Source organism: Budorcas taxicolor, chromosome X (genome assembly GCF_023091745.1).
Source record: "Budorcas taxicolor isolate Tak-1 chromosome X, Takin1.1, whole genome shotgun sequence".
In the NCBI taxonomy this organism is placed as follows: Eukaryota; Metazoa; Chordata; class Mammalia; order Artiodactyla; family Bovidae; genus Budorcas; species Budorcas taxicolor.
Window position 1 is genome coordinate 100317264 of NC_068935.1, and position 20237 is coordinate 100337500.

The 20237-nt window shown below is 41.5% G+C and overlaps 1 protein-coding gene across 1 annotated transcript in view; it reads left to right on the plus strand.

Annotated features, from left to right (window-relative positions):
• The window catches only part of MAOB (monoamine oxidase B), a 119918-nt gene that overhangs the window by 75076 nt on the left and 24605 nt on the right, over nt 1-20237 (plus strand). The window contains exons 4-5 of the mRNA XM_052662936.1: nt 13770-13874; nt 14574-14665. Coding sequence (XP_052518896.1) covers nt 13770-13874; nt 14574-14665 — 197 coding nt within the window. The remainder of the gene's footprint in view (nt 1-13769; nt 13875-14573; nt 14666-20237) is intronic.

Below are 20237 nucleotides of genomic sequence, written 5' to 3' on the forward strand. Positions count from 1 at the left end.
CTTCTCAGTCAGGCCTTCCCTGACCACCTTATTTAAAATTGCAATCAACCCCAAACCACCAACACTCCCTCTTTGCCTTTCTTACTCTCTTTTTCTTTCTGCTTTTTAATTAGTGTAATTGCTTTACCATGTTGCATTAGTTCCTGCCATACGATAAAGTGAATTAGTTATATGTATACATATATCCCCTCCGTCTTGGACCTCCCTCCCACCTGCATCCCCCATCTCACACCTCTAGGTCATCACGGAGCACCCAGCAGTACTTCCTTCATAGCACTTATCATCTTTTAATATACCACGTGATTTTCTTCTTTATGTTTTTAGCCTCTGTTTTGTTTATTTTGTTTCTGTCTATTACAGTGTAAGCTCCCAGGAGAGCAGAGACTTTTGTCTGTTGTCACTGTGCCCCCAGAGCCTGGAACAGGTGCTTAGGAGGTGGTCAAGAAATATTTGTTCACCTATGTAATTTTAAAATTTCTGTTTAAAAAAAATTATTTATTTTGATTTGAGGATAATTATTTACAAAAATGTGATGGTTTTTGCCATACATCGACATAAATTGACCATAGGTATACATGTGTCCCCTCCATCCTGAATCCTCTTCCCAGCTCCCTCCCCACCCCATCCCTCTAGGTTGTCACAGAGCACCAGCTTTGGGTGCCCTGCTTCATGCATCAAACTTGCAACTAGTTATCTATTTTACATATGGTAACATATGTTTCAATGCCATTCTATCAAATCATCCCACCCTCTCGTTCTCCCAGTCCAAGAGTCCAAAAGTCTGTTCTTTATGTCTGTGTCTTGTTTTACAACAACAAAAAAAAAAAAAAAAAAGAAGAAAGAAAAAGAAGTATCTGTGAGCTAATGAACTGGCATGGAAGTCATCTGAGGAGGGAGGTGGACTGGTCTTTGCCTGGAGAGTCACAGAAAAGATCTGGCAGGTTATTGAACACATCATTAGCTTCCACCTGGTTTGTAAGAATCTCAAGTGGTTCCTGGATCTAAATATCTGCCAGAGACCTTCTTGAGCAGCGGCTCACAGAGCTGAGATCTAAGTAAGTGCTTGAGCTCTAAACCCACAAACCTGAGATTAAGTTCTGTTCTACTTGCGTGCAAGCTGTGTGACCTTTGAACATATTACTCATCCTCTGTGTGCTTCAGAACACATCTGTAAAGTGAAACATACAATTAGCAATTTACTCACTGGGTTGTGAGAATTAATTTAAGTAAAACCATTAACCTAGTGTCTGGCAAATGGTATTCAATAATTCTAATTAAAGGCTGGAAAGTTTCGTGATCAAGAGCATTGACTTTTGAATGTCTGAATTTCAATCCTGTGCCACTTAGTAGTTGTGAGACCTTGATAATTATTTTACCTCTCTGTGTCTCAGCTTCTCCATCTGAAAGGGTGGCTGTGAAGATTAATGAAGTAATACATGCAAAGTATACAGAACAAGGTCTGAATGGGGTAAACATTCACTATTAGCTGTTGCTGTTAATGTTATTATAATTCCTGCAGAACTTTGCCTAATGTTTCAGCCACTATCACAACCACCTTCCCTATTTCTCCCTACATGGACAATTCTGTTGCAGGAAGAGGGACCCTTCAAGGGCCCAAGAGTGAGCTCCTGTCTAACACTTGGAAATGGATTGCCCGAGGAGGTACACGTACTGACAAAGTGAGAGACTTTATTGGGAAGGGGTGCCCAGGAGGAGAGCAGGAGGGTAAGGGGACCCAGGAGAACTGCTCTGTCATGTAGATTGCAGTCTCAGGTTTTATGGTGATGATGTTAGCTTCCTGGTTGTCCCTAACTAGTCACCTTGCTTGGTCTGACTCACGGTCCTTTCAGGTGGTGTGGATCTCTCAGCCAAGATGGAATCCAGCATGAGGATTTCTGGGAGGTTGTTCATCTCCTCCCTCTTTCGGCATCTCCCAAATTCTCCTGGTTATTTTTTGGAGGTAGCTTTCTATTCCTTATCAAGACCTCCTGTTGTGAGAAAGTCAGGCTGGCCTGGCCAAGGTGAGTGAGTTACCTAACCACTCCAGGCCTTTCCTGTACTAAGTGTCGTTGTCTATGCCTCCCTCCAGCTTCATCCATGTGATGATGCAATCAGAACACAGTGTTGACACCAGGCTCCAAGCACTTAGAAATGAGAACACATTAACAGAGGAAGAAAGCCATTTGTCTAAGTAGAGCTTCCTGCCCTCCTCCTCCATGAAAGTGAAATTGAAGTCATGTCCAACTCTTTGCAACCCCGTGGACTGTAGCCTACCAGGCTTCTCCATCCGTGGGATTCTCCAGGCAAGAATACTGGAGTGGGTTACCATTTCCTTCTCCAGGGGATCTTCCCGACCCAGGGATCAAACCTGGGTCTCCTGCATTGGAGGCAGACGGTTTAACCTCTGAGCCACCAGGGAAGCCTAAATTTCTTTTCTTCCAAACTGGAAATATAGATCAAAAGTTAAGCTCAGTCCTCCTCCTGTTTTGTCTGTGACTCGATCGGAGTCCTTGCCAAGAGCTGTAAAAATGACTGCGTTCTCGCCAGGTGGCTGGTTCTGGCTCCCAGGAGGAAGGCATGGTTTCCATGAACAGCAGAGGAGACACTGAGAAGGAATCTGTTTTGAATCTGTTGTTTAGACTTTTAAAAGTCACCCTGTACCCCTTCTCCTGTAGTTGTGTTCCAGCCCTTCTTAGACTCTTTTCATTCTTGAAGATTACTGAGAACTGAAAGTAGCTTGGCCTCACCTGTTCTTACTGTAGAGACTGAGGTCAGCTTGGGAAGTTCAGTTCATTTGCTCAGTCGTGTCTGACTCTTTGCGACCCCGTGGACTGCAGCATGCCAGGCCTCCCTGTGTATGACCAACTCCTGGAGCTTGCTCCAACTCATGTCCATCGAGTCAGTGATGCCATACAACCATCTTATCCTCTGTCTTCCCCTTCTCCTCATGCCTTCGATCTTTCCCAGCATCAGGATCTTTTCCAATGAGTAAGTTTTTTGCATCAATGTGGGAAATAAGATGGCAAAAGGGCTTCCCAGATGGGACTGAATTCAGGGTGGGTGGTCTTTGCCTCCAGAGAACGAGGGTCAGGAGAAGGGCAAGAACACCTGGAACATCAGGATTGTCACTGTCGTTAGTGATGTGTGTGCCTGCCAAGCCAGCCCATCTCATTACGGGCCAAGAAGGCAGATTTCAGGTGTTTTCAATAGGCTTGCATGGCTCAAAGGCTACAAAATAAGGCCATGAGATAATCAAGTTGGTTGCTGGTTGTCTGCAAATTTCCTTTAAAATGTCACACATCAATCTCCATGCTAGGTTTTCTGATTCTAGGAATTTACCCAAAGGAGATTAATTGATAAACCTGGATTTATGGGTAAGAAGTGGTTGTATAAATGACAGGGCATGCCTCATGATCCTAGAACTGTCAGCACCATCCATTTAGTGAGTGCATCCTATTTGCTCTGTATCATTTGGGTTAATTCTTATAATACCCCTGTGAGATGGGTACCATTATTCCAAATCTAAGGATAGGAGTACACAAATGTTGAGCAACTTGCCTGTAGTCACACAGCTATCAAGTTTCAGAGCCTGTTTTGAATCCATTCTTTGGTCTTGTAAAGCCACCCTGCATCCCTTCTCCTGTGCTTCTGTTTCAGCCCTTTTCAGACTTTTACATTCTTGAAAATTACTGAGAACTTCAAGTAGCTTTGGCTCAAGTGACTCAATCTGTTTGTATTTTCCATATTAGGAATCAAAACTGAGAGTTTTTAACAATATCTATTAATTCACCTAAAGTGAAAGTGAAAGTTGCTCAGTTGTGTCCAACTATTTGAGACCCCATGGACTGCAGCACACCAGGCTTCCCTGTCCAACACCAACTCCCAGAGTTTGCTTAAACTCATGTCTATCGAGTTGGTGATGCCATCCAACCATCTCATCCTCTGTCGTCCCTTTTCCTCCTGCCTTCAATCTTTCCCAGCATCAGGGTCTTTTCTAATGTGTCAGTTCTTCACATCAGGTGGCCTGAGTATTGGAGTTTCAGCTTTAGCATCAGTCCTTCCAATGAATATTCAGGACTGATTTTTTTTTAGGATGTACTGGTTGGATCTCCTTGCAATCCAAGGGACTCTCAAGGGTCTTCTCCAACACCACAGTTCAAAAGCATTAATTCTTTGGCACTCAGCTTTCTTTATAGTCCAACTCTCACATTCATACATGACTACTGAAAAGACCATAGCTTTGACTAGACTATATATAGTCCATTTGAGTAGACCATATATAGTCCACTAGACTATACAGTCCATGGAATTCTCCAAGCCAGAATACTAGAGTGGGTAACCTTTCCTTTCTCCAGGGGATCATCCCAACCCAGGGATTGAACCCAGGTCTCCTGCATTGCAGGTGGATTCTTTACCAGCTGAGACACCATGAAAGCCCAATTCACCTAAAGTAACAACAATACCCCTATGACAAGTTAAAATAGTTTTATGGGAAAAAAAAAAAGATGTTTTCTAAGGCAAACACATGAGTGAGTGGCATTGATTTTCATTTTTGTGTGTCTTTCCCACCTGGCTGAAGAGGAAATAGCTGGATTCTCCTATCTGCCTTTGGCATTCAATCTGTTGTGATATGTTGCTTTGTCCCTGAGCTGGGGACTTACTGTGATGTCTTCCCATGATTTCCTCAGATGAGACAGGCCTCCCTGGACAATATTCTAAATAGTAATAATCACTGGAATGTTTCTACAAAAGCTGAATCTGAGGCACAAAACTCTCACAGTATCTTTGGTCATGTCAAATAAATTTAGACCTTTCCCTGCTTCCCCTACTTATTCTCTGAAGCTTGAAGACTTGAGTTTTTATGGCTCTAATAATAGTTATTTCTTGGGTTCATCATAAGATTTCTGTAATCTTATACAACAATACAGTTGGCTCTCCATGTTTGCAGATTCAACCGACCACAGATCATGTATTATATTTATGATCGTGGTTGGTTGAATCCGTGGATATAAAACTCACAGATACAGAGGGCCTGCCCTGGGATTTGAGAATCCATGGACTTGGGTTTCTGCTGTGCGTCTTGGAAACAGTACCCCGAAGACACCGAAGGATGTAATCGCTTTTATAAACTTAGCTAAGGTTCTACTTGCTTGGATGTAAGACACCAAGGACTGTCAGTAAATGAGCACATAAAAAGGGTAAAGTGTTTTATTCTTCTTCATCACAGTACTCTTTGTACATTGTTTGGTTTCCATTTACTCACACAGAGCTCTTTGTGGTGGTCACTTCTCACTTTGGTTTTGGCTTTAGAGTTCTGAACACATCTCCTGTCTATGAGCATTCCTGATTTAGGAAGGCTTTGGCAGCTGATCTCTGACCCCATCATGTTGCCAGAATGATTGCTGTTGGTGCAGCCCCCACTGTGTTTAGGACCCAGTTGAATGCCTGGCCTTCAGTGGGGGTGACGTCTCAAATGGGCTGCTAAGCTGGCATCTATCAAGTGCAGTCTTGGAAGCCCCTCGCCCACCTCCTTCATATCCTTTCCATATGATGTGTGCTTTACAAAGGTGTTATCCTTGAGAAAGGAGGGAGGGATAGTGGAGAGGTACCCATCTCACAATGGGTCGAAGGTTAACCAGGAAGGAGAAATAGGTCACTGTTGTTGGATGGGGCTCTCTGTGCAAGTCATGATAACTCTGCCCTCACCCAAAAGCTGTTCTTCACCTTTTCCTGGGCCAAACCACATGCATCACATGGAAGTTCACAATTTCTGAAGCCACTGCTTTTATGTTCCCAGCAGCTACCATGGCTGTTGGTACAGACCTTGGCAGTGACAGAGCGGACACCAATTAACCAAATGTGCTGGGCTCACATGCTTCTTCAAGTCATCTGCTGGTGATTTCTGGCAGAAACAAAGTGTTTGTGAAAACAAGCACACACAAAGGGCTGAATAACCTGTCTGTCTGACTGTTAATTTCTTCCCCTCCATTCTTGGTCCTGGAGCATGGAACAACAGACTGGTTCCAAATAGGAAAAGGTGTATGTCAAGGCTGTATATTGCCACCCTGCATATTGAACTTATATGCAGAGCACATAATGAGAAACGCTGGGCTGGAGGAAGCACAAGCTGGAATCAAGATTGCTGGGAGAAATATCAATAACCTCAGATACACAGATGGCATAACCTTTATGGCAGAAAGGGAAGAAGAACTAAAGAGTCTCTTGATGAAAGAGGAGAGTGAAAAAGTTGGCTTAAAGCTCAACATTCAGAAAACAAAGATCATGATATCTGGTCCCATCACTTCATGGCGAATAGATGGAGAAACAGTGGAAACAGTGGCAGACTTTATTTCCTTGGGCTCCAAAATCACTACAGATGGTGACTGCAACCATGAAATAAAAAGATGCTTGCTCCTTGGAAGAAAAGTTATGACCAACCTAGACAGTGTGTTAAAAAGCAGAGACAGTACTTGGCCAACAATGGTCCATCTAGTCAAGGCTATGGTTTTTCCAGTGGTCATGTATGGAAATGAGAGTTGGACTATAAAGAGAGCTGAGTGCCAAAGAATTGATGCCTTTGAACTGTGGTGTTGGGGAAGGCTCGTGAGAGTCCCTTGGACTGCAAGGAGATCCAACCAGTCCATCCTAAAGGAAATCAGTCCTGAATGTTCATTGGAAGGACTGATGTTGAAGCTGAAATTCCAGTACTTTGGCCACTTGATGTGAAGAATTGACTCATTTGAAAAGACACTGATGCTGGGAAAGATTGAAGGCGAGAGAAGGGGACAACAGACAACGAGATGGTCGGATGGCATCAACGACACAATGGACATGGGTTTGGGTGGACTCTGGGAGTTGGTGATGGACAGGGAGGCCTAGCATGCTGCAGTCCATGACGTCACAAAGAGTGAGACACGACTGAGCAACTGAACTGAATTGAACTGATTCTTGGTCCTAAAGGGGTTTGCAGCAAAAATGGGCTGTTCTTCCCATTTAAGGGGTGATTATTCAACCTGCTTGTGGTTTTACCTCTTTCTGATCTCCTTTACCTGAAGACCCAAATAGTCCAGAGAGAGGTCTTGAAGTGCCAGCCTTGGGTGTACTCTGTCTTTGCAAGGTCAGTTCAGTTCAGTCGCTCAGTCGTGTCCGACTCTTTGCGACCCCATGAATCACAGCACGCCAGGCCTCCCTGTCCATCACCAACTCCCGGAGTTCACTCAGACTCACGTCCATCGAGTCTGTGATGCCATCCAGCCATCTCATCCTCTTTCGTCCCCTTCTCCTCCTGCCCCCAATCCCTCCCAGCATCAGAGTCTTTTCCAATGAGTCAACCCTTCGCATGAGGTGGCCAAAGTACTGGAGCTTCAGCTTCAGCATCATTCGTTCCAAAAAAATCCCAGGGTTGATCTTCAGAATGGACTGGTTGGATCTCCTTGCAGTCCAAGGGACTCTCAAGAGTCTTCTCCAACACCACAGTTCAAAAGCATCAATTCTTCGACACTCAGCCTTCTTCACAGTCCAACTCTCACAACCACACATGACCACAGGAAAAAACATAGCCATGACTAGACAGACCTTAGTCAGCAAAGTAATGTCTCTGCTTTTGAATATACTATCTAGGTTGGTCGTAACTTTCCTTCCAAGGAGTAAGCGTCTTTTAATTTCATGGCTTGCAGTCACCATCTGCAGTGATTTTGGAGCCCCCAAAAATAAAGTCTGACACTGTTTCTACTGTTTCCCCGTCTATTTCCCATGAAGTGATGGGACCGGATGCCATGATCATTGTTTTCTGAATGTTGAGCTTTAAGCCAACTTTTTCACTTTCCTCTTTCACTTTCATCAAGAGGCTTTGTAGTTCGTCTTCACTTTCTGCCATAAGGGTGGTGTCATTCTAGGAATCAGTGAACTAAAATGGACTAGAATGGGTGAATTTAACTCAGATGACCATTATATATACTACTGCGGGCAGGAATCCCTCAGAAGAAATGGAGTAGACATCATGGTCAACAAAAGGGTCCGAAATGCAGTACTTGGATGCAGTCTCAAAAATGACAGAATGATCTCTGTTCGTCTCCAAGGCAAACCATTCAATATCACAGTTATCCAGGTCTATGCCCCAACCAGTACTGCTGAAGAAACTGAAGTTGAACGGTTTTATGAAGACCTACAAGACCTTTTAGAACTAACACCCCAAAAAGATATCCTTTTCATTATAGGGGATGGAATGCAAAAGTAGGAAGTCAAGAAACACCTGGAGTAACAGGCAAATTTGGCCTTGGAGTATGGAATGAAGCAGGGCAAAGACTAATAGAGCTTTGCCAAGAAAATGCATGGGTCATCGCAAACACCCTCTTCCAACAACACAAGAGAAGACTCTACACATGGACATCACCAGACGGTCAACACCAAAATCAGATTGATTATATTCTTTGCAGCCAAAGATGGAGAAGCTCTATACAGTCAACAAAAACAAGACCAGGAGCTGACTGTGGCTCAGATCATGAACTCCTTATTACCAAATTCAGACTGAAATTGAAGAAAGTAGGGAAAACCACTAGACCATTCAGGTATGACCTAAATCAAATCCCTTATGATTATACAGTGGAAGTGAGAAATAGATTGAAGGGCCTAGATCTGATAGATAGAGTGCCTGATGAACTATGGTATGAGGTTCGTGACATTGTACAGGAGACAGGGATCAAGACCATCCTCATGGAAAAGAAATGCAAAGAAGCAAAATGGCTGTCTGGGGAGGCCTTACAAATAGCTGTGAAAAGAAGAGAGGTGAAAAGCAAAGGAGAAAAGGAAAGATATAAGCATCTGAATGCAGAGTTCCAAAGAATAGCAAGAAGAGATAAGAAAGCCTTCTTCAGCGATCAATGCAAAGAAATAGAGGAAAACAACAGAATGGGAAAGACTAGAGATCTCTTCAAGACAATTAGAGATACCAAGGGAACATTTTATGCAAAGATGGGCTCGATAAAGGACAGAAATGGTATGGACCTAACAGAAACAGAAGATATTAAGAAGAGGTGGCAAGAATACACAGAAGAACTGTACAAAAAAGATCTTCATGACCAAGATAATCATGATGATGTGATCACTCATCTAGAGCCAGACATCTTGGAATGTGAAGTCAAGTGGGCCTTAGAAAGCATCACTATGAACAAAGCTAGTGGAGGTGATGGAATTCCAGTTGAGCTATTTCAAATCCTAAAAGATGATGCTGGGAAAGTGCTGCACTCAATATGCCAGCAAATCTGGAGAACTCAGCTGTGGCTACAGGACTGGAAAAGGTCAGTTTTCGTTCCTATCCCAAAGAAAGGCAATGCCAAAGAATGCTCAAACTACTGCACAATTGCACTCATCTCACATGCTAGTAAAGTAATGCTCAAAATTCTTCTGCAAGCCAGGCTTCAGCAATACATGAACCGTGAACTCCCTGATGTTCAAGCTGGTTTTAGAAAAGGCAGAGGAACCAGAGATCAAATTGCCAACATCCACTGGATCATCGAAAAAGCAAGAGAGTTCCAAAAAGCATCTATTTCTGCTTTATTGACTATGCCAAAGCCTTTGACTGTGTGGCTCACAATAAACTGTGGAAAATTCTGAAAGAGATGGGAATACCAGACCACCTAACCTGCCTCTTGAGGAATCTGTATGCAGGTCAGAAAGCAACAGTTAGAACTGGACATGGAACAACAGACTGGTTCCAAAAAGGAAAAGGAGTACGTCAAGGCTGTATATTGTCACCCTGCTTATTTAACTTATTTAACTTTGCGAGGTAGCCTGTCGTATTTCCTTACTGTGCTAGTTCTATCTCTTAACTCCTTTTATAAGTGCATCTCTGGTGTGTAGTGGGAAGGGGGGCAAGGATTGATGGTGGAGAGCTTCAGGGGCCAGGGGAGGGAACTTAAAAATAAAGATGTTAATAAAAGCATAGGAAACCTGCTATAAACCAAATGTTTGTGCCCTCCCTCAAATTCATATATTGAAATCCTAACCTGCAGTGAGATAGTGTTAGAAGAGAGAGCCTTTGGGAGGTGATTAGGTCATAAGGACAGAGTCCTCATGAATGAGATCAGTGCCCTTATAAAGAGACCTGGAGAGGTCCCTTGTCTCTTCTACAGTGTGATGATACAGCAGGAAGATGATCATCTGTGAACCAGGAAGTTGGTCCTCACCGGACACCACATTTGCCAGTGTCTTGACCTTGAACTTCCCAACCTCCAGAACTTTGAGAAATAAATTTCTGTTATTCCTAAACACCCAGTGTATTGTATTTTGTTGTTGTTAGAGCAGCCCAAAAAGACTAAGACCAGAGATCTTTCTTAGAATTTAGGACATTGTGTGTCAAATAAGTAAGTTCAAGGTCACACACCTGAGATGATATCCAACATTTATTGTGAACTTACTGTGTGCCAGAAATCTATGCCCACAGGTCCTAGACATGCAAAAATAATAATTACAGCAGTGGTAACCGCTGCAGGAATAACAACAACATTATTTGTTGAGAACTGACAATATGCCAGTTGTCAGAGTAACTCACGTGAGTCATCTCACTTTATCTTTGCAGTACATCTATGAGGTAGTGACTGTCATCCCATTTTACACATGGATAAACTGAGGACAGAGAGCTTAAGCAGCTGAACATAGCTAGTGAGTGGCAGAGACATGACTTAATCATAAGATTGGCTCCAGAGTGTGTGATCTTGTAGCTTAAAGTCCAGTGGGTAACACAGAGTGGTAAAATGACACTGGTGCAGTGGAGTTAGTGGCAGGAGAGCTCTGGGACAAAGAGAAGGCCCCCTAACCCAGTTGTTTGTGGTAATCTGGACATACTTCCTGAAGGAAGATGATGGGGCCAAGAGTTGTCGAGTTGGAAAGATTGATATATGGAGCCTAATGAGATCAAGCAACTTACTTGTTCCATGTCAATCAGCTTTGGAGAGGCAGTGCTGGGGTGGGACTCACATGTCCTTTGTAACGAATGATCCTGTGGATCCAAGTTTTCAGAAATGTACAGTGGTAATGTACAATATTAGCATTAGGGAAAACTAGTTGAAAGGAATAAGGACACTTTCTGTACTGTCTCTGCAATTTCTCCATAAGTCTAATATTCTAAAATCAAAAGGGTACTTAAAACATAAAAGTCAACCAAGTGTTGATCAGGCTGTGGAGCAAGTAGAACTCTTGTACATTTCTGGTGAGAATGTAAAGCAGTAGAATCACTTTGGGAAACTATTAAACTTGAAAAGTTCAATGTACAGCTACCATGCAGCTCAGCCATTCCACTCCTAGGCATTTATTCAAAAGAAAAAAAATACATATGTATGTGTGTATGTGTGTGACAAAAAGACCTGTACAAGGATGTTCATAATAGCTTTATTCACAATGAATCAAAACTGGAAATAATCATCAGCGGAGGAATGGATAAACAAACCATGGTGCATCCATACAGTGAAACACTCAGCAATCAAAAAGGACCACTGCAGCATGGATGAGCCTCAAGAACACCATGTTGAGCAAAAGAAGCCAGATAAATGTGGAATCATACATACTGCATGATTCCATTTGTTAAAAAAAAAATTCTAGAACAGGCAAAACCAATCTATAGAGACAAAAAACTGATCAGTGGTTGTCTGGGGGCAGAAAGGGAATAGGAATTGACTGGGAAGGGGTAGGAGAGAACTTTCTGGGGTGATGGAAATGTTTTATATCTTGACTGTCATAATGGTTACACAGGTGCATACAGTGTGTCAAAAACTTCCCAAATGGTGCATTTAAAATAGTTTCATTGTATGTGAATTATACCTCATGAAAGTGTTAGTTACTCAGTCTTGTCCCACTCTGTGATCCCCTGGACTGTATCCTCTGTCCATGGAATTCTCCAGGCAAGAATACTGAAGTGGGTAGGCATTCCCTTTGCCAGGATCTTCCCGACCTTGGGATGGAACCCGGGTCTCATGCACTGCAGATAAAGTCTTTGCTGGCTGAAATGTGTAGTAGTTAATTTTATGTGTCAACTTCGCTAGGCCACAATACCCAGATATTTGATCAAACACTCTTCTAGATGCTTCTCTGCAGGTATTTTTTTAGATGAGATTATCATTTAAATTAGACTTTGAATAAAGCAGATTCCCCTCCATAATGTGAGTGGACCTCATCCAAGCAGTTAAAGGTTTTAACAGAACAACACTGAGGTTCCCCAAGGAAGAGGGAATTCTGCTAGCAGATGGTCTTTGGACTTGAACTGCAACTCTTCCCTGAATTTCCAGCTAGCCAGCCTGCCCCGTAGATTATGGAGTTGCCAAGCCTCTACAATTGCCTGAGCCAATTCCTTAAATTAATCTCTCTCTCTCATCACTCCCATGCACACACACATACACACACATTCAATTGGCTTTGTTTGTCTGGAGAATCTTGACTAATAGAAGAAAAGTAAGCCTATATGATAACTCTTCCCTGAGAACCTTAGGACATTGTTGGAGAAAGAGCAATATGACCATAGAGTTTGTAATTAAAATTATTTCTGTGAGCGCAAAATCAGTATGAGATGAAACTTCGCTGAATGACTGAGACTATTGTGAGATATGGGTTGATTGTGAACCTTGAGTTACTCCAATTTGGTTGCAAGATGATGTCAGAATACACATCCTGACTTCTGACTCAGGTTTTCAAATAAACCAAAAGTGATTAATGGTAGTTTTCTTCCAGCATTAACAAGTTAAGTTTCCCAGAGATGACTTACATGCTGCCATATAGTAATCTTTGCAGAAATATTAATATATGCCTTTTATCTCTGTGTTGAGGTATCCCTACTCTCTTGGAAGCACCAGGTAGTGTAAACATGTCACAAAGAGATCCTTGAAATCGTCTGTTATTGTGTGTGTGGCTGTACTCTGCTTGCAGGATCTTAGTTCCCCAACCGGCGACTGAACCTGGGGCCATGACAGTGAAAGTTAGGAGTCCTAAGTGGACCACCAGGGAACTCCCTAAGTTGTCTCTTCTTTTTGTTTTGACCTTGATCCTTGGGAACTCTTGTGTTGACCTAATGTATCTATTCCTGGGAAAAACTTGCTGGGTCCTCTTTTGTGACTCTTCCTAGAGATATTTCCATTCCAGCAATTGGTTTTCCATCCCCTTCTAACTTGTGTAATATTTATAGTTTCCATTTTCTGACCCTCCACCATGCAGGGATATCCTGGCTCTGAGATATTTGTAAGTACCATTGGAAAATGAGATTAGGTAACCTCACTTCTGTACTGGCATTTATACATGGTAAGAGTTCCAGTTTCAGAAAGTAGCTTCTCTATTATGTTGGGTGTGGCACCAAATTTATTTAGTAACAGGGAATTCTGCTGGAAATCTTCATGCTTAAAAGTTAAGTTCTGAGGACACAAGGAACTAAAACATTTGAGTATCTATCACAAACTGATAGGGGGCTTCCCAGGTGGTGCTAGTGGTTAAGAACTCTCCTGCTAACGCAGGAGATTTAGGAGACCTGGGTTCGATCCCTGGGTGAGGAAAATCCCTTGGAGGAGGAAATGGCAACTCACTCCAGTATTCTTGCCTGGAGAATCCCATGGACAGAGGAGCCTGGTGGGCTACAGTCCATAGGGTTGCAAAGAGTCAGACACTACTGAAGCGGCTTAGCATGCACATGCTGACAACATGATTTTGCTTACAGCTATTTAACAGCTTAGCGTATTTAACTACTTTTCCATCGAAGTAAATGTTTCCTTTGAAAAATATCTTGTATCTCACAGGGCAAATCCTACCCCTTCAGGGGCTCATTCCCATCTGTGTGGAATCCTATTGCCTACCTAGATCATAACAACCTCTGGAGGACGATGGATGACATGGGACGAGAGGTAAAACTTCCACAAGCTTCTTTGATGACATTTGTATTCTTCATGATAAGTTTAGTCCTTGAAAGAAGGTGAAACATGTCACCAATGCCTAGCACATTGTGTAGCACAGTGACTCACAGTAAAGGTTTGTGAGATGGATGAACAAACTTGTTTCTAACCCTTAAAAGAATGAGATGTCCAACAGGCTCCTATTTGTATACTACCAATGGCGGGGGGCGGAGGGAAGATTTTATATCATTCAGCTTTCCTGTGATAATGTTTCTAATGTAGAATATCTTCAGAAATAGCAAATAAGATTTCTGGATCTTTGAGTCATCACCATGCCCAAACCTGCATCTCCTAAGTAAACACACACAGAGTAAACACACCTGAAGGTCCAGTTTAAACATGATTTGGTGCAACTGGCTGATCTTTGTTAAGGTGTTGACTTTCTGAATTGTTCTCTCTAAATTAGTAACTTAGTAGTTATTTGGAAACCACCTGATTACAGCATCACGTCGATTTATGGTGGAGGAAAGGTTAGCATAAATTAAATATGGATTGAGTGAATAGGAATAGGAAATGGATTGTGCAATAAAAACCACTATTGAGGGAATTTGGAATTTTCTTTAAGTTAGAGTTTTTAATCCTATTGAAATGGTAATTTAAAATGGAAAATTGCATTTGTTTTTTCCCCTCTGAATCATCCCCCGAATGTAGATTCCCAGTGATGCCCCGTGGAAGGCACCCCTTGCAGAACAGTGGGACCTGATGACAATGAAGGAGTTGCTGGACAAGATCTGCTGGACAGAGTAAGACTCGCCATCAGGCACAGGCATTGACTGTGATCCACTTTCAGATGTATTTAGCAATTCCATTCAGCAGCTCTGAGATAAAGAGCTGTTTTATGTCTAAAACCACAGTTGGTCAAGTGGAGGGCTGAAAAATATTGGGATCATTGTCCTAAAGGTGTCTATACATCAAACTTACTTCTTTGAAATAGGTTTGCATCACAAAGGTGATATTGGCCCATAAAGTCCTCAGGACAGTCTAGAATGTGCCATCTCTTTTATTTAGAACAGCTTTAAGGGAGACTTCCCTGGTGGTCCAGTAGTTAGGACTCTGTGCTTCCAGTGCAGGGGGCACTGTTTTAATCCCTGGTGGGGGAAACTAAGATCCTACATGTCATGGCCAAAATAAATAAGTAAATAATTAAAAATAAATATGTGTTTTTAAAAAAGGAACAGCTTAAAGATCTCATTTATCAAGCTGTTGAAGTAAAGATAGTTTTGTACTCCTTGCTAAAGGTCAGGTATGGAGATAGTGTATCAGGATATACATTTCAAACACCTATGGAATGGGGTGCAACTCTTTAAGGCTTTGAAGAGGAACTTCTAGAGAAGTTCTCTGGATCATTCACAAGTATCCAGGAAACATGGATGACTACTCCCCATTAAGGAGAAACATGTAGCATTGAAAGAAAGTGTGCATGAGTCAAGTATTAAATTGCAGTTGGCAGAGTTGTGGAAGCTGTATAGACAGACATGATGGAGAGGCCTCACTGATCTTGGACAGCAGGGAAAAGGGAAAGGATTGAATCTCAAGCATATGGTGAATTTGTGGTAAACAAAGAAAATGGAATTGCAATGAGGGTATTTGCCCATGCTAAACAGCATTAGTTGGGAATATGACTCTGCGGTTGATATCTTCATTCTCTAGGCATTGGGGAGGGAAGTTGGAGCTCTGGCAACTAAAAGTAAAAAAGATTTTAGGGATATCTGAATCTGAGATATGGAAATAATCAAAAGACATAAAATGTACATATGTTTTCATATGCAAATTCAACTTTTAAAAATTTAGCTTAAAGAAGGAGAGAAAAAAGGAGAGAGAAAGGGAAATTCAAAGCATTATTATTATTATTTTGGCCACGTGGCTTGCAGGACCTTAGTTCCCTGAACAGGAATCAAACCCAGGCCCTTGACGGTGGAAGCAGAGTCCTCACCACTGGATCACCAGGAAATTTCCTCAAAGCATTATTTTTAAAAGGAAAATCAAAAGATCCCCAAATTGAAGATTGAAATTAATTATGCTTTGTCTGAAAATTGGAATACCCTAAAATCTTTAAAATTTTGTTGTAGAAGAATATTTAATGGCTTGAAAAAATTGTATTATTAAACAAATAGAAAAGCAGGCTATAATCAAGTATGTACAATGTGATCTCATTTCTAAAAAGAAAACAGTATATGCACTGCAAGCAATGGACATCCATCAGAACTTTTTTTTAAAACATATATTACAGTGCAAACATTTGTCCGAGTAATTAAAATTCTTCATCAAACACCATATTTCATGGTTGCAGACTATTCCATGAAAAGTGAATATTATAATGTGTTTATCTATTATCATTAGACATTTTAGTTACTTCCAGTTTTTAATCATTGCCATTATTATTATATAATAGTTTGTGATGAGCATGTACTACTCTTATGTCTTCAGCCTTTGAAAACAACCAATTTTGAAAGAATAAAACCCTTTTATTGTCATGAAATCATGCCTATTATTAATTACATCATTTTAACACATGTGATTTACCACATTTTTTGAGAATGTAGCTTGTGATACAACAGGGTTTTTTGGTAATAAAATTGCAGTATTCAGTTTTAAATTTTATACATGAGATTTTCAAAATATAATGAGTATTTATTACCTGCATTTATTTTATAACTCCCATTGTAAAAAGCTTTTAATAAATTCATGAGTTCTTCTCTCTCCAGAGAGCTTTAAAGCTCACTGAAGATAAGACTAATTATATTTCTTTGGTCTCATAGAGATCTGAGTTTTTCTGTCATAGTCCTTGGCCTTGTCCTGTTAGTGAATATTTCAGGTTGTTGGCTGACAAAATACTGCATTCTGAGATGTTAGGACTATATGAACACAAGCTAATTTTTAAATTTTTCCTAAGCAAGATAACTATGAGATCATTTCCTGGTTTCAAAGGAAGTAACCCTTGGGACTTCTCTGGTGATCCAGTGGCTAAGCCTCTGCTCTCCCAATGCAGGGGGCCCAGGTTTGATACGTGGTCAGGGAACTAGATTCCACATGCTGCAACTAAGATCCAATGTAGCCAAATAAATATTTTAAAAATAAATAAAATAAAGGGAAGGGGACAACAGAGAGTGAGATGGTTGGATGGCATCACCGACTCAATGGAGATGAGTTTGGGTAAACTCCAGGAGTTGGTGATGGACAGGGAGGCCTGAAGTCAAGTGTGCTGCAGTCCATGGGGTTGCAGAGTCAGACATGACTGAGTGACTGAACTGAACTGAACAAAATCCCCACCATATCCAACCTACTGTGATTCAAACTAAAGTACAGTCATACATTCAAAGATTAGTGTTGATCATTCTGTCTGTTATTATCATTTTATAATATGCTTTAAGAAACACATTGAATTTATGATATAGTCACAACTATGTAAATATACTTTTTAAAATCTATAACTAGAAAAAAATGCACCGAAATGAGTCTAGGGATTATCTTTGGGGGAGGCAGAAATGTGGAAGATACTCATTCTCTCATCTTTTTATTTTTATGAATTTTCCAAATTTTATAAAATATATTTATTTTTTTCCATGTAGAAAATATAGTAACGTTTACCTTTTAAAAAGTCAACAGGGCAAGGAACACAAAAATATTATTGCACTAGCTTCCTTGACCTTCCATCCCTCAGATATTTTTCTTCTAATTCTTTTTCCACTAAAGCTCCCAGAGTAAATCAAATAAAGCATTAGATATGGCCTGACTCTCCAGAGAGAATGACTTACAGATATCCCTTGATTTCAAACCAGTTATTTCTTTCTCACCAAAGTGGCAACAGTAACAATCACAGCACTATTTTTATGTTTGATGTTCGTTATCTAGCTGACTCCCTTTACCTTATATCGTCCGAATTCACCTATAAATTAAAGAACAAAGGAAACAAGACATCAGGAAACAGTAAAGGATATTTTTACTTTGAAGTAATATTTTAAACCATTCTTTGGATATTTGCTTTAGATAGATGACAAAAATTGCCTCTGCAAAGGAAGCATGAGTCAGCAATTTCCGTCCCTTCCATTATCATGAGGAATTTTGCAAAACTAACTTTAAGTCACTTCAACATGTATATTACACTATTTTCAGGCTTAATGATGGGGACTATCACAAAAGTGCTACCAGGTGGTTATGGTTGCAAACATTGTCACAAGTAACTGGTGTGTGTTATATGATTCAACAAACTTCCAGAGCTAAAGTACACTAGGGTAGAGAGGTGTCCCTTGGTCAGGGGATTAGTCCCTTTGAGGTCAGCTGATTAATTATAAAGCATTTTGAGGTATTAAAAGCATGAGGTTTTAATCATGTATGATGTGGTTTACAGTGGTACCATTTAGTGAGCTCCCTGAGACTCAGTTTTGGGGCTTGTGAACTGGGGAAAAATAACTGTCATTTTTATAACAAATCAGTAAGACAGTGGGTTTAAAAAACCATGGAGTATGAAAGAGTTCAATAAGTGGAAGACAGTATTATTTATTCCATGCATTGTCAGTATTGCTGCTGCTAAGTCGCTTCAGTCGTGTCTGACTCTGTGCGATCCCATAGACGGCAGCCCACCAGGCTCCCCCATCCCTGGGATTCTCCAGGTAAGAACACTGGAGTGGATTGCCATTTCCTTCTCCAATGCATGAAAGTGAAAAGTGAAAGTGAAGTCGCTCTGTCGTGTCTGACTCTTAGTGACACCATGGACTGCAGCCTACCAGGCTCCTCCGCCCATGGGATTTTCCAGGCAAGAGTACTGGAGCGGGGTGCCATTGCCTTCTCCGATTGTCAGCATTACCAGGTAGCAAATTTTGCCTCAGATGTAAAACAACATGCAAACTTTATGTCAAAGTCAAAAGCGAGGTTGGTCCTAATTAAAGATATCACAGAGTACACATTACTCCTGGTGAATTTTAGGATCTGTTAGACATAACTGAGTTGTTGGAATTGCATGAAATCTTTCACCTTCTGGTGTGGCTACAGGTAGGACATAACTTCTCATCATTTACCTGCCAACCTCAAGCAAAAGTTCATCTCTTTTTTGCCTCCTCCATTCTTTGGGCTGGTCTTCCATTAGGTGGTAAAATAACTGAATAGCTAACTGTGACTAATTTTGCACTTGGTACATCACCTAGCATATCCTTTGAGCATTATCAGTTCAGTTCAGTCATTCAGTAGTGTCTGACTCTTGGACTGCAGCACGCCAGTCTTACCTGTCCATCACCAACTCCCAGAGCTTGCTCAACCTCATGTGCATTGAGTCGGTGATGCCATCCAACCATCTCATCCTCTGCTGTCCCCTTCTCCTACTGCCTTCAGTCTTTCCCAGCAGCAGGGTCTTTTCCAGTCAGTCAGTTCTTTGCATCAAGTGGCCAAAGTATTGGAGTTTCAGCTTCAACTTCAGTCCTTCCAATGAATATTCAGGACTGATTTCCTTTAGGGTTGACTGGTTTGATCTCCTTGCTTATAGATCATTTAAAAATAATGTTTAGGGAGTTCCCCTTAGTGGCCTAGTAGTTAAGGATTCCAGGCTGCAGTACAGCTTCAACCCCTGGTTGGGAAACTGAGATCCCACAAGTTGTTTTGTTGTTCAGTTGCTCAGTTGTGTCCAACCCTTTGCGACCCCGTGGACTGTAGCCCGCCAGGCTCTGTCCATGGGATTTTCCAGGCAAGAATACTGGAGTGGGTTGCCATTTCCTTCCCCATGGGATCCTCCCGACCCAGGGATCAAACCTGGGTCTCCTGAGTCTGCTGCACTGGCAGGTAGATTCTTAACTCCTGAGACATGAGTGAAGCTCTGTAAGTTGTGTGGTATGGCCAAATAAATAAATAAAATGAAAGTAATGTTGAATTGATATTTCTCATCAACGTGTGTTCATTCAGTCATATAACAAGTAATCTATTAAGTGCTTACTATGTGCCAGACTATTTTATTAAAGAGGACACTATGGTGAGCAAAAAAGTTAAGATTCCCTTCTCACTGATGATATTCTAGTGTGGGAGACAGAAATAAAAAAAATAATAAACCAATAATTAAGATAAGACCCTGAAAAGAGTTTAAATGATATTGTGGTCAAATGATAGAGAATGCCAGTGTGCTGGGAATATAGAAGCTGGTGCTCACTTTCCTGAACATGTAAGAGTTCACTTGGGGCTTCGCTGGTGGTCCATGGGCCTGGTTGCTCTGTGGCATGTGGGATCCTCCTCGACCAGGGATCGAACCCGTATCCCACATGCCATAGGGCCACTAGGCCCATGTGCCACAGCTACTGAGCCCACACAGCCCTAGAGCCCGTGCTCCACAACAAG